This window comes from Camelus ferus, chromosome 4 (assembly GCF_009834535.1).
Source record: "Camelus ferus isolate YT-003-E chromosome 4, BCGSAC_Cfer_1.0, whole genome shotgun sequence".
NCBI lineage: Eukaryota > Metazoa > Chordata > Mammalia > Artiodactyla > Camelidae > Camelus > Camelus ferus.
This window is the reverse complement of record NC_045699.1, coordinates 65085250-65102614: the sequence shown is the minus strand read 5'-3', so window position 1 is coordinate 65102614 and position 17365 is coordinate 65085250. Positions and strand designations below refer to the sequence as shown.

General features: G+C 41.8%; 1 protein-coding gene across 4 annotated transcripts in view; it reads left to right on the top strand.

Moving 5' to 3' along the window:
- DENND1A (DENN domain containing 1A) overlaps nt 1–17365 on the top strand; it is a 470303-nt gene that overhangs the window by 207035 nt on the left and 245903 nt on the right. For all 4 annotated transcript variants that reach the window (XM_032478394.1, XM_032478392.1, XM_032478393.1 and 1 more), the window contains exons 6-7: nt 9951–10020; nt 14936–15016. In XM_032478394.1, the coding sequence (XP_032334285.1) occupies nt 9951–10020; nt 14936–15016 (151 nt within the window). The remainder of the gene's footprint in view (nt 1–9950; nt 10021–14935; nt 15017–17365) is intronic.

The following is a 17365-nucleotide window of genomic DNA, read 5'->3' as shown; positions in this document are numbered from 1 at the left end:
AAAAGTAGGACAGAACTTCTTGTGTAGCCGTTCCTTCCCTTTGTTTTGTGTGTGTGTGTGTGTTTCATTAAAGACAATGTATTTCTCTCTTAGTCTGTGATAGCTTCTGTAAGGTGGGCCATAGTTAGAATCTTACTAACCCATTATATTGTATTATAGTAGTAATTTAAACCATAAAATAAGATGCTCTGAATGGGGAAAAAATCTTGCCAGTGTGTGAATACAGGAGTGGGCTGTATCATAAAGTCTTAGGAAAATGATGAAAGGCCTGTGAGCTCGCCCTCTCTGGGCTCCATGGAAAATATCTGAGAATTACACTGAATTGTCAGTGCAGGTGTCATTACTCCAAAGATCTTCTGTTACCAACACTTCACCGGTGATAAGAGAAAAGTACCTCTGTACTTTCCTCCTGAGCAATCTCCCTCAATCATAGTAATACTGTCACAGAAAAGACGAGGACAAATCCCCTCTCTAAAAGCAACAATTATTGAATATATCAAGAGAGAAAAGAGCCTTGTTTCCAAAATCAAATCCAAGTGTATGTTTGGGTAGATTTATATAAGCACAGATGTTTTATGGGAGCCTTTTTTGTTTTTTCCTAATGCAAATTAATATTTCTACTCATTCAGTACATACAATATATTTTCCTGCATAGATGTAATAGGTATCACAATGGGATGTTAATTATGGACATAAATCAGAGATTCTTGAGCTTAACCGGATACCATAATAAATTTACAATTTGAGATTAACAGCTGTGAGCAAAGCAGAATGCTCAGACTGATCGAGACTGGCTCTGATCTCCCAGAGGGGATTGTGTTTTTCTTATTTTTAGGTTATTCTGACTTTTGATCTTAATGGCAAAAGAGTACGATTTCATCAGGGGAAAACTCTGTTTATTCTGTTCCAGGAATAGTGGTAGGTGCATGCACGTGTTTCCCCCTCACACCAGCCAAGTGTGGGTAGATGGTATCCATGTTTCACACTTGGAGTCAGGTGAGGCAAGGCTCAGGCCACAGCTAGTGACAGAACTGATACTCAGACCCACGTGGGTCTCCTGACTTTGCAGTCTGTGTAATGTTGATCATTGAAGTGTCATTTCCTGTGGGAAGATTTTCCAGAACCTCTCCTCTGTTCCGTTTTGAACCTCAGTCATAGCACTGACGCAGGGCTGCTAACCTCATCTGCCAGTATATCTGCTTCCTTCATTAGACGGTGAGCTCCCCAAATGCTGGGACTAGATCTCATTCCCTGTGCAGCTCTCAGACCGCCAGGCATATATTGGATAGGTCTTAATAAATATGGAGGAATATGTGGTTTCATGGATGATTGGCTGCAACATTTGAAAAATGAATGATCTGGAAATGTGTGATGTTTGGGCTGTAAACGTCACCTCAATTTTAAATTCCAGAAAATGTTCATTTAATCTTAATGTGGTTAGCTCAAGAGGATGTGGTGTGTTTTTCTCATAGGGAGGAATGTGTACACCTTGGTGCAAAGTCTGTAGTTTGAGAACTGTAGACCAGCACACATGGGTGGTTTTTGTTGTGCTGAAAAATGGGAGTGTTTATCGGCTGAGTGTAATGGGGAAGGAGATATGTCTTATAGAAGGCAGTGTGGTTGGAATCTGGGGTCTTCCCACCTTCCACCTCCAGTTAAGGGGGAAAGGGGAAGGCACGAGCAGTGGAGGAGAGGAGGGTTCCTGTTAGAGTTTTTCTCTTCAGTAAATTTGGAAAGAAGAGTATCTTCTGAGGAATAGGAGAAATGGGTTAGAGATGGGAGAAGAAGGAATAGTTTGGAGCAGACCCAGTGGGGAACTTGGGGCCAGATGCACTGATATATTAGAGGATTCTTGAGCAATTTTAGAGGTTCACCTGTGCTTGACAAATTAGGTTGTCAGACTACAATAATCAGCTTGGTTTGTGACATTTTCCCATAGTACTTGAAGTAGGAACAAAAAAAGTAGATGGTGGGGTTTACTTGTATTGGAGAGACAGGCCAGGAGCAAGAAATCTTAAGTTTGTGGGTACTTCTTGATCTGCTTTGAATATTTGCTCACTCTATTCTAATTATTTGTCACAGATTCCAGTACTTCATTGACAGGAATCATTTTTCGTTCTGGATCATTTTTTCTAACCAAAGTGCTACCTCCTAAATTTGGAGACCCATCTCCCCACAAGAGTTGGTTGACTGTTAACTCTATAGCTCTAGTGGCAATGGCCTTAGTAGAAACTATAGGGATGAGTTACATCTGTCAGGTGAAGGTCAGACTTACTGGATGTCTGCCATGTGCCAGGCACACATTAGAGGTTAAACATTCAGTACATCGTCATGCTCCTTGCTCTCATGGAGTTGATACTAATTGAGAAGACAGACAAATATGAATATAGTATAAACTATGGTGAGTCTTCATGTAGGGTAAGCCCAGGAAGCCATCATAGTCTGGGACTAAAGTGTATCTATTTAAGTGGGGACCAAAATTTTATAGTAAAAATGGGGGAAAGGGAATTTATTTTGCCAAAGGTAGCTTTTATTCTAACAATGCATTAATTCTTAAAATAATGAGTCCTGTGGTTCTTTGGGGGGTTATGTTTTTTTTAGACACCATAGCAATTCATGTTTGACTTTCACAGCCTAATCATAAAAGGAGTCATTTTTCCAAAAGTATTTGAGGACTCCATCAATTTCTGCAATGCCTCTCTTAATCCTTTAGCACTGAATTCATTTTCTTTTGATGGTATTGTGCCACCATCCTTATTTTTTCTGATTTTTCTCTTTGTCCCTGGCCTAATGATGCCAGGTCTTCATTTGTTAGTCACTTTGCCTCAACTCTGAGCAGGTGTCCAGCATTTCTAACAAGGGCTTCATGAAATCCTGCAACCTTTGCAAAGGTTGTAGTTTTGTTTGCCTTTTATTGTAGGTGTTTGACTAACCGAGACACTGACAGAGGAGTAGGGACAGATGCTGATGAGACTGATTAGGGGCTTAGTGGGGACTTAGTGGTTTAAGCAGTCATGTTATTAGTATTTTCCTCTTAACAACAGCTTGTACTTTCCTGTCCTCTCTGGTGACTGCAGGGCATGAGGAATTCCTGTACAGAGTTGTGGAGGAGCCTCTGAAGCAGACACCAGGAATGTTAGAGAGGGACAGGGAGAATATTCCAGGATCCAGGCTGGGCACCTCTGTAAACATCAGTTACATAAGTTAGGTGATGTGTATCTTTTTATAGAAGAGGAAGCAGTCTTTGAGAGATTGATTTCTGGAGGTGTCGCAGCTAGTAAGTATCAGAACTGAGATTCACACAGGGTTCTTTGACTCCCCAAGTGTTCTCCCCAGCTGCCATGCCGCTCTGTTTTTGTTTGTTTGTTCGTTTTTTTAATTTGGGGGCTTTTGGTTTTTTAATATGAAAGCTTTAAATACTGGATGCCAAACAGCCTTAATCAAGGGATGCTTTGTCATCAAATGAATCTTAGCAAAATCTGCTGACAGGAAGAAAGAAAAGAAGGGCTGCCTCTCTTACAATGCCCACGATGGAGTTTTAAGAACTCCTCAGGCAGTGGAAGTCACCGAGAAAAACTGAAAGACTGTATTCTGCGTCACTCTTTTAGCCTTAAACTTTTCATTCCAGACGTGAGTAGAAGCAGACCTGCCACAAATCCCCTAGGGAGATACTGTTTCATTGTCTCTTCTAATATAGTGGTACCTGCGTGTTTAAATTTAAACTTCTTATTATAAAGTACTTTTCTTTTTATTTCTCTTTCATTTTAGAGCCAGAGCATTTTATTTATCTTTTTCAAATAACGTGTATAACTAGGTTATATAATCTAAGATTTTCTCTTTAGGGTAGCGAAGTGGACACTGACTCTGGTAAGGTTGAGATGATCCACTGGGCTACCCTCAGAATGTTGCTTCTCTTTACCTGGCCTTCTGGATCCCTACCAACTACAGAATAAAAGGGAGACCCATTGGTTTGGCACATGAGAGCCCCTCCAGAGCCTGGCCCTTCTGCCTCCTGCCTCATCCTCTATCCTGCAGCCTGCATACCCAACTCTCCGGTTATTCCAACACAGTTCTCAAATCAGGCCCAGTGGTTCAAGCCTGCAAGCCATTGCTCATGAGTTTCTTCTGCCTTAATGCTCTTTATCCCCGACTCCTTCCAACCTTCTTCCCATACACTGAGAACAGCCTCTTTCAGGACTTAGCTGAAGCCCATCCTCTGTGTGATGAGTTTTGACTCCAACGGTTGCCATCAGCTATTCTCTCCATTGCATGCTTCTCCCTATAGCCTTGGCTTTAAATTTTTTACTTTATTTTCCCAACTCATGTCATTATTCTGTATACTGTAGGTCTACTTGTGGTAGTTTTGATGGGAAAAGAGACCTTTTGGATTCTCTCCTATCTTATTTTAATTTTGAAACAATAACAAACATACAAAAAAATTGTGAGTATAATACAAATGCCCCATTTGGGAGATGTTGCCAAAATAATACCCAATAACCTGAATACTTCAGTGAGTATTAAAATTTTTTTTTGCATGACAACATCACAGTGATCAAAATCATAAAGTTAGTATTAATCTTGATACATTAATACCATGTAGTACTTGGACCCCCTCATTCATGTATGTGTGTTTAAGTATATGTGTGTGTATGTGTATGTATAAAGGATATAGTTTAGAATCACATGTTGCATTTAGTTGTCATCTTTCTTTACTCTCTTACTCTGAACAAGCTCCTCAGTATTTCCTAGACTTCTATGAACTTGACATTTAGGCTATTAATTTGTGGAAGGTCCCTCAGTTTGAGTTTATCTGGCGTTTCCTGAGGAATTAGGTTCTACTTTCGTGGCAGGAATATGACAGAAGTATTCTGTGTTCTTTACATTTCATTCTACTAGTTGGCACACCATTTGTCCTATTACTTGATTAAGGTCATGTCTCCCAGAATTTTCCATTCTTTTTCCCTTTGTAATTCAAAGGTGTACTAGAAATATCCTCATCCTATCCTCATCAAACTTTTAATATGCTTATTTATACCAGCATAGACTGGTGATTTCCTATTTTATTATTATATAACATCATTATTTGTTTTGATGCTCAAATTGTCACAGATTTGGTCAATAGGAACCTGTCCACGTTGGCTTTTGTGTCCTGTTGGTATGTCCTGATCATGTGTTGAGCGATACCTTTTTTTTAGCACAAGGTATTTCCCAGCCCTTGCCCTGGAGTCAAATATTTCTTCAAGGAGCTCTGGTTCCTTTTAGTGGAGAATGGTACTTAGAAACCAGGATCTGGGCATTAAGCATGTGTATTATAATTGGGATATCTCTGCCAGGCCCCCTCAGTGGCTAGAGCTAGAGAATGTATGTATCTATAATGTATATATACACATGAGTACATGCATACACTTGTATTTATATTTCATTTATCTGTCTCCACAATTTCATAGTTACATCTAATTCCAGTTAGACATCATGGGATTCATTCTTGTTTTCTCCCTATCCACATTTGTAACTCTCTTCTCTGATGGCAGTAAGCTTGGTTCCCATTGTATATTTACTTACTTGATCAGTCTCAATCTGTTCCCCTATGTGTAACCAGTCTCCCTCTGTTGTAGCCCCCTTCCACAGTGGCTGCCCTCCTCCATCCCATCTGGACTCTGGCATCATAGGCAGGGCCATCACTGCCGACTCCTCTTGCCACAGACATCCTTCTCAACTGCTTGGACTCTGCCTGGCCACCCTTTGTGGGTGCCCTCCTACCCACTTGGGCTCTGACATCCCAGACTGGACTGCCTTCCAGATGCTCTTTTTACTCCTCTTAGGTTCCAACACCAGTCTAGTCAACCTCTTTTTACTGACATAGATGCTTTCCTTACCTAGTGTCAGGCCTTGTCCCTACTTAAACACTCTTCTTGCCCTTCTTGAATTCTGACATTCCAAGCCAGGCTACTTCCTGTATGGACACCCTTCTTGTCCTCCTGGAGCCCCGACTTTCCCTTACCAGGGAACCCTCCTCACCCGAATTGAGCTCCAAAACTGTGCCATATTGCCCCTGCAGGAAGATGTCCTCCTCTCCACACTTTGCTCTGACAGCCTGCTCACGGCTACTCTTCCCCTAGGTGGCCCCCTTTCTCAACTTGGTCAGCCTCTGCCACCACGGCCCCCATCACACACACACCCTCTACCTTGCTTGGGCTCATCTAATGGCTTTGAATTGAACTGTCACCAAGAGAAGTGGGAGAGCTTTTTAAAATTTGTAATGGTTTTCTATTCTAATACTTAGGACACTGAAGTGGAATCCCATCATACACACACTTATTCCAGGTCACTCATACATGTGTGGGAGTGATTATCCTGACAGTCCATTCAGTGGAGTGAGATTAGAAAAGTGAGTCATCTGTCCTTAGTTGGGCTCAGTTTCTAAGTTCAGCCGGAGGGTAAGCAGCTCACCAAGCTGACAGGTTTGAACAGAGTCAGTTTTCATTCAGTAGGTCCCCCAAACTCAGGCCAACTGCTTTGTATCGAGACAAAATATGTCTGCTGTACATTGGGGTCAACTTATGGGCATTTTTACAGGTGATTTTGACCGTGGGCCATTTGACTAGATGTGCTATCTCTGGAATTTGCCCCTGCACATCTTACAAAGGCTCATGATGGTCCACATCAGTGAGGCCATGTGTATAGGAATTCTTGGGTGCTGCCTGAGCTCTTCTCCTACTGCTTCACACAAAACAAAAGCCTCTTCATTTGACTGTCAGGTCGCGGAGTGAGGACAGAGCCTGGGACAAACTGACTTGAGCCACGATTTGGCAAGAGAAGCTTGGATCAAGGCTTGTGTCTGGGAAGCAGGCTTTTCCCCATCGAGGCTCTGTGACTGGGTCATGGTAATGCACCATTGTAACTTAATAATTTGAACCAAAGCCTAGGCTAAATAAAGCATTTGGGAAAGCGTTCCAGCTGCCCCCACCCAAACTGTTACTCTTTGTTGTATATGTCTCTTTTTCCCACTTAGGACTGTGGTCTTCTTGAGTGCAGGGACCCTTAGTGATTTGGATTTTTGGCCCCATCCTTGGACTGAACCCCTACCACAGGGTGATGCTCTATGTTGTGAATTCGAGCAGTTGCATAAAGGTAGCAAGTAGAGTGGGCCCCAAGACGTTTGGAACTCCTTTAGCTGTCCAGGGGAGGAGCGGTGTAATGGAGTGTTTGTTTCCTGTCTCTGGATCGTGAAGTCATGTTTACTCCACGATGACAGACAAGCCCAAAATGGAGTGGAGGGTCTCTATATCCTCACCTGCACCCTCGTGGGCAGCATGAAGCTGTTGTGCCAGCGCTAATGAAGCAGCACAGGAAGCGCCACTGGATAAAGTTCAGCTGTGAACCCTGGCCTCCCAACAGGGGAAAGGAGGGAGCCTTTGAAGAAGAAGACAGCTGGGTTTTGGTTTCACGACCTTAGCACTGCCATCACTAGATATTCATCTGTCAGTGCACAGGGGACAACATGTGGGGAACAGTTGTGTCCGGTCAGGCTGAAGGGAGAAAGAGATGGCTGATTTCCAGAGCAACTACAAAACCTCCCATGGCTGACGGTTCTGTTGAGTGTAGCCAAAAAGAATCGATTTGGTGAGGTCCAGCCTGAGCATGAGAACCTGGGTCTGCTATGGTCCAGGCAGTCGCACCCTGTCATCTCCTGCATCCTCACAGTGGGGGTGGAGGGGGACACTAGACCTGAGGTTCTGGGCCCAAACTATGTTGGTCTGTAGAAGCTGGTGGCCATACTGCTTCCTATATACCACAGTCCTAAATTAATTTAGCAGAGAATCCACCCTGTCCCAAGTCACTTCAAGTATTCCTAAACTGACTTCAGCTTTTCTCTCATCTACTTGAGGCATGCTTTCCTCTCAAGAAAATATTTTCTCTTCTTGCTTCCCCCTCCGCCCCTGACCCGCCCCCCCCCCCCACACCTCTTCCTGCTGGATTTAACTAGTGGTATTTTTTCTTTCTTTCAGGGGAAAAAAAGATATTTGTAATCCTTGGTTGAATTTGTTTACTAAGGAATCCTCTAATCTGAGCAGTTTTCTTCTGAGGGGATTTATTGTTCCTACTATAATGGCTTTTAACTCAGCCGAGGTTTATTTAACAGAGTAGGAAGGGAGAAACTTATCTCCTCCCTAATCCCTCTTGAATGTTTACATTACTCTGCCAAAGTAAATGCTGTGTAAAGTGGCAGCAGTCATTTGCTCTGTAATAATCAATATGCAGCTGCCAGAGCTGATTGAAATGTATTAACTTAAGTGATAATACTGTCATAGAAGTGAAAAGTTAAGTTGCTTATCAGTATATTTTGATAAGCTACTTAAATTTTACAGTAGCATGTGCCGGCTTCAGACAGACATTAATGATAGAGAGCTGTGCGCTTTATCTGTCCGCTCTATTGCCTCTCACTTCATTTATTACCCTCGGCGGTACAGCTGGTAATCTGTACAGGGCGCTGATTCCCCTCTGCCGGGCGGGAGGGAGTTGCCAGCATCAGCGCTCCACTCTATCAGTAACGGACACTGTTAGCTCAGCAGGGCAGATGTGAGCAGGACGGCAGGCACTTGGTACAACACTCTGACTATTGATGTCACTTTGGAAAGCATGACTATTTGATGTTGCTTTGGAAAAGTTTCTTACAGAGAACACAACCATTTAAATTAAGTGAAAAAAATTCTTAGGCACAGGGATATAATTCAACAATAATTCTATAGCACTAATGTGCCTCTGCCATTAGTCTTGGTTTGGTTGTATTTGTTCCAACCACATTGGGCACTGAGGGTCTGCCAGGCTCCGTGCTTGGTCCTCGGAAGACAAAGTGAAGAAAGATGTAATCTTTCCTCTCCGTTGTGCTCAGTCTGTTGGGAAGACAGACATGCCATTGAGGGCCACGTGGTATGTGAACTGTTATAATAGGAGTTTGCATGTGACCCAGGCAGCACAGAAAACAGGGAATTAGGGCATGAGAGGCAGGGGTGGGGAGGGGGTGGGAAGGATGTTATGAGTATGGGTAGAAATCAGCTAGTCTAGATCATGAAGGTCAGAGGGAGTAAAGTACCAAGTGTGTTGTGCAAGGTCAAGCAGGCTTCAGGCTGCCTGGACATCATCAGAGTGAGGCTGCAGTGAGAGGAGCATGTATGTGGGGTGTAGGGCCAGGACAGCTGGGGACACAGTCAAGGACCAGACAGTGACGAGCCTTGAACACTGTCCTAAGAAGTCCTGTAGTGAGGGACACCATTGCAGGAATTTAATCCAATGTGCAACTTAGATTTGCATTTTAGAAAGACCATTCTGTGATCCACACAGAGGATGGAGTGCGGTCAGGACCAGGCTGTCATCAGAGTTAAGGGACAGGATGGTCAGGACGTGGTGAAGGGTAGTGTGGAAAGTTAGAGCTCTTCCTGCAGTAAGTATAGAGAAAGGCACATTATAGGTGGAATGTTTGATGCAGCAACGTGAATGGTTTCAGGCTCATGGGGCCTTTGGGACACCTCGCACACAGCAGACGGGGAAGTGCTGTATGTGTGTGCAGCTGTGTGTGTCCACAATCATGAGAAACTTGAATAGAAGCTTTCCTGGGAAGGGTGGGTGTGGTAGGAGAGGCCCTGGAGGGCTATTCAGAGATGGTTCCTGATTGCAGAGTCTGCTTTGAATTTCTTCTCTATGAACCTCTTCTAGCTCTGAGGCATGGGAATAATTTATAATGGACATTCAATCTTCTGCCTTACACAGGCAATTTTTTAAAATCCCAGAAATAATTAGCATTTTACCAGTCTGCGTTTCCAGCACAGCCTATGACAAGAAGGCTCTTCAGGATGTAGAGAGAAACTGAAATGTACCATCTTGAATTAGCTCCTGGTTAAAGTTTTTGACCTGCATACTAATATTTTGTGTGTTTCCTCTTCTTCCCCCAGCTATCTCCCCTGGTTCGAAGTATTTTATAAGCTACTTAACATCTTGGCAGATTACACGACAAAAGGACAGGTATTTGCCTTTTATTTTATTCTTCTTAACAAGTAAATTTTAACTTTTATGATTATGAAAGTAATACATGCTTTATATTTCACTAAAATGTTTACTTAAAAAGTAATGCATTCCCATTATGGAAAGTTTGGGAAATTCAGAAAACAGTAGGAAAGAAGTTTAGAATAACACTCCTGATATGTCTCCCTACCCCTAACCCCTCCAAATAAGTATCGCTAGCATTTTGGGGTGTTTTCTTCCATTATTTTTTTGAATTAAATAAATAATAAATAAGCCCTTAGCTTTCAGAGTTAATATTTACCATCTAATATTCCCAAGCAGCCCTAAAAGTTCATGACATGTATTAAATAATAAATTTGCTGAGGCACAAATTTGAATTGCTGGGGTTGTGAGTAAAACACTTAAGTGGCAAGTGACCTAGCCAGCTGTACCAAATTCCTGTTTCAATAGGGCTTTGTTGTGCTTTTACAGTAATTTTTTAAGGGTCTGAAAATCACTTTAGAAGTTCACCTCTACCTTACTGTACTTTTGGAAGAAATGGTATGCTAAAGTATCTTCCATGAATGTCAAAAGGTCAGCTGGAGCTGTATTTAGACTTTTGAAGCCCACGGTTTTCAGGTACCATAATTAATAATAGAAGCATTTCCCCCCATGCTAATAAAAACATAAGTCTTTTTCATGGTTGCATTTCATGTATCGTGCACCTTGGTTTACTGAAACATTTCCCTATTGTTGGGAATTTTTTACTATTTAGGATTTTTTTTTCACTATTATAAATCTAGTCATTAACATCTTTGAGCATAAAGCATTTTCTTCATTTTGGGTTGTTTCCTTCAGAGGAGAATCTCAGATGGGCCATTGTAAGGTCAGTAGGCATAAACATTTTTAAAACATTTGCCAAACTGCTTTCCGAAAGAATTATATTGTTTTCTTAAAAGATATCCTTTACTGGCAAAGTACGAGGGCCTGGGTCACCATACTGTCACCAATATCATTTGTTGAATTCATTGTTTACTTGACAAGTGAACAGTTGTCATTGTTTTAATTGCATTTCTTTGATTATTAGTGAGTTAAACATTTGTCCATACATCTAACTTCTTATATATTTTCCTTTTTGTAAATGGCCTAAGATTTTTTCATTAAAGTGATATTATTAAATGATAGAGAATTTTTTCCATCATATTTTCTATAGAACATTAGTTCTAAGAAATGCTCCATTCAAAAAGGGTACCATCGTTCAATAATATTGGGACTGGGGAAAGGGAAAGCTGTGTTTCATTTTTGTCTCCTTAAGATTTACATAATATAGGCTCTGAAAAGTCCTACAGTGTAGAAATCTGTGTTACTCAGGACTTGCCATCTTATGTGGTCCCATATGCTTTTATCTCATGGCAAATATTAACATTCTGAGATATGTGTTTCCTGGAACACACTTTGGGAAGTGTTGATTTGGAGAAAAGGTGGAAATTGTGTGAATAATGGATAAATCTTTAAGTTAGATTTACTCACTGGCAAATGTATTCCAGAGGCCACAGTAAATGGAAGGAATAACTGATAGAAATGGTTCCCTAGATCAGTACACTCACTCTGAAAGAATGCTTGGGTGTCAGGGAATTCTGTTATGAAAGAAGTGATTTATCCTTTGATGAATGAGTTAGGAGGCCACCTTGGGTCTATTCATCGATTTCTGATTCACAGTTTACTTTTGCCAAACATTTCAGTTTTTCATACAAACTTGAAAGCTGTTTTTAGTAAATAGAATTGTATAGAATTGTAGGTTTTAACAGTCTTAGAATTGAAAGTTTACTCACATTTTTTTCCTCCCGCTTATATACTCCAGGCAGTTTAAAAAAAAACAACCCAAAACTAATAGACTTTCAAAAGCACATAATGGGATGTAAGAAAGATTGAGTATGTACAAACTATAGGGCAGATATGATTATTACCCTGTAAAATTGGTGAGCCCATCCTCTGGACCATTGCTCCAGGTAGGGACCCTGCCTCTTGGAGTGTTGGAGACTGACATCAGTGATGTGTTTTAGTGGAGTCTGTTTCCCTTGTACAAAGGACTCTTTTTATTAAATTTATTCTGGTTGAAGGAATTATGACACAGATGATAGGTAGTCTGCCTACAACTGGCTTAACTGTTTGCAGGGTGTGGGTTATCATATTAGAACAGGAGGAGGGAGCTTTCATTTAAAATACAAAATCCCTTCCCCAGGTCCAAAAGTCATTGGGAACGTTGGGCAGGATAGGGAGACTTCAAGTTGTGGAGGGGTGGGGAATGACCATGATGGCTCAGCATGGAGTGTCAGAACCTAAGCTCTGTCTGGGTGTCTGTCTGAGTCACTGACCCAGCATGGTTACAGGTCCTAAATAGGGCAATGATGGCATCCCTGAGGAAGGGATGGCAGGGGGCAAGGAGGGCATCTGAGCCTGGCTGAGGGTGTTGGAGGTTGAGGGATTAGTCAGTTGTTTATGTGGGACAGTGGTGACAGTGGCTTGGCATCAGTTGGGCACCAGATGTCAGAACACCAGTGGGATCAGAGGTATCCACATGGAAAAGGGGACAGCAGCAGTGGCCCAGCACTAGGTGTTGGAGACTACAGAAACAAGGACATTTTTGTTAGTGTGGGATCAGAGGGAAGCAGGCATACGGCGGTAGCCTAGCACTGGCTGTCAGTTTCCGAGCAGGGCAAGAAAGCATCTAGGTGGGGAGGGAGGTAGGGGCAGTGACAAATGATTGCTTACATACAAGCAAGAAAATATATTAAGAAAATAGGGGCAGGATTTTTCGCTTCTGGAGAATAAAGTTATAAATATGTAAAGGGAGGAAACTGGAATAGTTCCTACTGTTGGATTGGAATTAGAGCCATTGGTATGAATCCTTGACTTTCAATATATGTGATAAATAAAGAAAATAGAGATGTTATTGTGTATTATGTGTCTGTGTGTGTGATATATTCCCTGGCTGTGTTCACTGAAAGGGTCTGAGCCAACAATACCCAAGTAGCAATGAGTACACCAAGGTCCCAAATCTTGGTTTCTAAAACCATTTTCTACTAAAAAGAGCCAGGACTCCCTAAAGAAATATCTAATTCCAAAGCTGGAGCAGGGAAAGTATAAGGTGAACCCAGAGTATCTTTTTGTGCCAAAGAGTAAGGAAATGCTCAAAACATGATGAAAATATGCCAGAAAGACACAGAAGTGAGCTTGAAGGGGCAAAGGGTTCCCACTGGTCATAGCTGGGACAATTTGAGCATCAAAACAAATAATGATAGCAAAGGATTATAACCTACTGAATAAAATAGGAAACCATGTGTCCATACTAATGTTAAATAAGTAAATAGATAAATTAAAAGTTTGAGGAATAGGTTATTGACACAAAGTATTACTGCACAAAATGCTTTCCAAACACAAAGGGAAAATGAGTGATCTCACAGTAGAGACATCAGATGAATTAGTCAATTGATCAAAGTGAACGTAATCAGAAATGGAATGAATTGAGACCTGATTCAGTAAAAAACATCAGACAAGTTACTCTCCGAAATGGTTGGTCTCACTGTCAAGTTCATACAAAACTAGGAAAGACTCAGGAACTGTTCCAGACTGATGGAAGCTAGAGTATCACAACAACTAAAGGCAACATATGATTCTGAACTGGATTATTTTGCTATCAGGGACATTATTGACACAGTTGGCAACACTTGGTGGGATCTGAGGATTAGATGATTGTTTCAATGTTAACTTCCTGATTTTGATGATTAATTGCGGTTATGTAGGAGAATGTCCTTTGTATTTATGGATCATGAGGCATAATGTTGGTAACTCATGCTCAACTAGTTCAGGAAATAAAGTTTTTTGTACTGTCCTACAATTATTCTATAAATTTGAGGCTGTTTCAGAGCAAAATTATATGTGTGTACCCATGCATGTGTATTTTTCTCCTCTGAGAAATTTGAGTAATTCGTGACTTCAGATTGAAACAGGATTTTCATCCTCTTTTTCCTTTCCTTTAAATTCACTACCAAGGACTGCTGTGGAACAGTGGTGAGGGCTCTGGGCTTGAACACAGAAAACCTGTGATTAGCTCCTGGCTGTGCAACTTACCAACTGGCTGATTGGAGTCAAGTTACTTCACCCTTTGGAGCCTTAGTTTGCAATCTGTAAAGTGAGATAGTTGTGAGGCTCAAACAGCTAACACACGGGTACAAATGGGAGCTTATTACTATTTTATCAGTACAGAGAATTCCATAGGGTGGGAGAAATGGCTTTTTGGATAATTCTGTAAGCAATGTTCTTTTGAGCATTTTAAAGGTGAATCTGTTTTCACTTGAATAATTTGTATTGCTTTGCATTGCATTCTGTGGCTCCATTTCACTAATTAAAATGCACAGCCACCATCCTATATTGCATGCTGTTGTACGTAGTTCATTTTTAACTTTCCATAATTGGAGGCTGCTGTGTGTATCTAGTGAACACTCAATACAATTAATTGAGGGTAATGATGATGAAGATAAGATCTATAGTGACATCGTTATTTCTCCCCACCACCCCCGCCCTGTAAGCTCAGGTTGTTTGCATTTAAAAGTTGTTGCTATGGAGTTGAGAGGATAGATTTGCTGAGAGCTTATGGTATATGATCCATAAAAGGCGGTCATGGTAGGTGTCTCGCTGAGTAGAAAATGTCAAACGTGGTGTGGGAGGATCATTTGGCTCTTTTATTGAGCCATAAGCAGTGTCTTTTGTCCAACCCTACTTGAATATCAAACCTATTTCTGTTCTGGGGCCGGCACCTCCCCAGTTCCCTCAGTCATAGAGGGCCCACAGGTCACTGTTTGTCCAGACCTCCCTGCAGGTCTCTGACTAAGGTCTCAGCCTTGCTTTTGTTACTTAGGCCTTTTATTTATTTCAGGAGAGTCAATGGAATGAGCTTCTTGAAACTCTGCACAAACTTCCTGTCCCTGACCCAGGAGTGTCCGTTCATCTCAGCGTGGTAAGTGGGGGCAGAATATTAGCAATCACTGAGAAACCAGTCCATTAGTCCCAGTAAGAAAGCCTAATGGGATTGTCTGTTGTCATCTGCATCTGCCCCACCCCTCACCCCACCCCCAAATATTCTGAGTCCTGAAGGCAGGCCAGGGAGTTGTAGTTCTTTCTTTCTCTGGGATTTCCTGAGAAATGGACTCCAGACTCCTCTCACTCTGTCTGTCATCCCATCAACTAGCATCTCCTGGATGGCAGATGCTGGGCTTCGAATGGGATGGCTGTCCCCTGCCTGCCTCCTCAACCCCTGTCCTGGGCTCCGTGCCTCACGCTTTTGCCTCCCAGCACTGCTGTGCCTGCCCCTTTGCTGAAGCCCTTACTGCTGCCCCCAAACCTTCAACACCGCCTTTCCTCTGCTTACTAGAGTAACCCATATTCACCTTTCAGAACTCAACTCGGATTTTTGTTCTAGAGAAATTCTCCCCTAACATCCCCCCAAAGCTCAGCTAATGTTTTCTGTTTTGCCACAAGCATCTTTTACACTTTGCAGTACTTGGTCACACCGCATTGGAATCATCTATTTTCCTATCTACTCCCCTGGACTGTATGCCCCTTGAGGACAGAGACAGAGTACCTAGTAGTTCCTGGCTAACTTGTTTCTTTGAACTCTTTTATATACATGCCATGTGCTCTGTAGCATGCCAGCATGGAAAATCCTCTGAATTACAAATTAGGAGGTTTCAGTCCCCAAGTCACAGTTCTGCCAGTAACCCGAGTGATTTTATCAAAACCTATAACCTTATGTGCTTCAGTTTCCTCATCTATCAGATAAGGTATCAGATAAGGAGATCATTTCCATATTTCAGTTATTGAAATTCTCTGATTCCCCAGGTAAAACCCTTGTCACCACCTTCAACAGAATTCATACCCTTTGGCCAGCTGCTGATTATCCAGGGGCTCTTTTGTGAACATATCTTGTAGTTTTTGTGTGTGTGTGATGTTCAAATTGAAAGCAATATTACTGCCAATAACTAATAATAGATTTACTATTTACAAAGTTCCTAATTTATGCCAAGTATGCATCTCTAATGTTCAAAACAACTCTACAAATAGATATTAGCATTCTCATTTCATAGATGAGGCTTAGAGAGGAATAGATACTTGCTCATCCAAGGTCATGTGGTTAATAAGCGACACTGGGGCTTTTAAACCCAGGGCTGACTTCCAAGCGTATGTTCTTTCCACTAGACCATGAGTGTTGAAAGAAAGGGAGGAAAGAAGGAACTGGTAGAGGGTTTTGTTCATTTTAACGGAGCATAGGAAGGAAAGAAACCTTGTTCCAGAAATTCATGTTGGGGAGACTGCCTGGAAAAGATGAAGAAATGAGCTTTAAACCTGCCCTAGTCATTGCTGCATAGCTAAACAACCTTGCTTTTGTCTCTGTCCCTTTTCCTAAGCAGCTTGATCTCACTGCTTCAGTCTGTAATGACATCCGACAGGTAGCTGGGGAGTAGCCTGGCTGGGTCAACAGCTGCTGGGGAGGAAGGGCCTCTTCTTCCCCTGAGTGGCTGCCAGGCCTCAAGGACAAGCCATCGCTGGGGCAGGAGGAACTGTTGAGAGGGTGCAGCTGTTTCATGCCAATGGTTTCTAGGAATGTTTCTGACCTCCTCTGGTCCCGGCATTTCATGGGCGATGGAGCAAGACAGAATCTCAAAGGACAGCCTGGGGACTACTTGGGTTTGGAATTGTGTAGGCTCACTATTTACAACCCACTGCATTGGTAAAAGCAGATATTTTCTTCTTTCCCGGTCACAAGGAATTCCTCTCTCCGTTTCTGAAGGGTTACTCGCATCAGGATTATAAAGCCTGAAATATCAATAAAATGGCAATCCTGGACTTTCTGTCTTTAGTCACAAGAGAATATTTCTATGTGTCTGCTATAGGTGATTGAGAAAAATAGAAATGTAAACTAACAGTTGAGAGCAGTAATAATAATTTTCTATTAAAATACCATTTATGGAATGCTAGGTACTTCACGTATATAATATGTATTCTTCACAACAGTTCTGAACTGGTTATTATAATTCCCATTTACAGGTTAAAAAACTGAGATTCTAAGCTGTTAAGTAAAGTTGCCTAAGGTCATATAACTATTAAGGGGCTACCTTTGGGTCCCTGTCCTTTCTCCCTCACTGTGCCAATCATTACTCTGTGACTCCACCACCATTTGGACGTCCATTACTGGACATTTCCTGGGACTCCCTTCTAGCCATTTGGTATAGAATTTGGTATCTCATGGCATCAAATTTAACTTTATATTTTACTTTTACTATTTTAATCCTCATTGTTGAGTTGAATT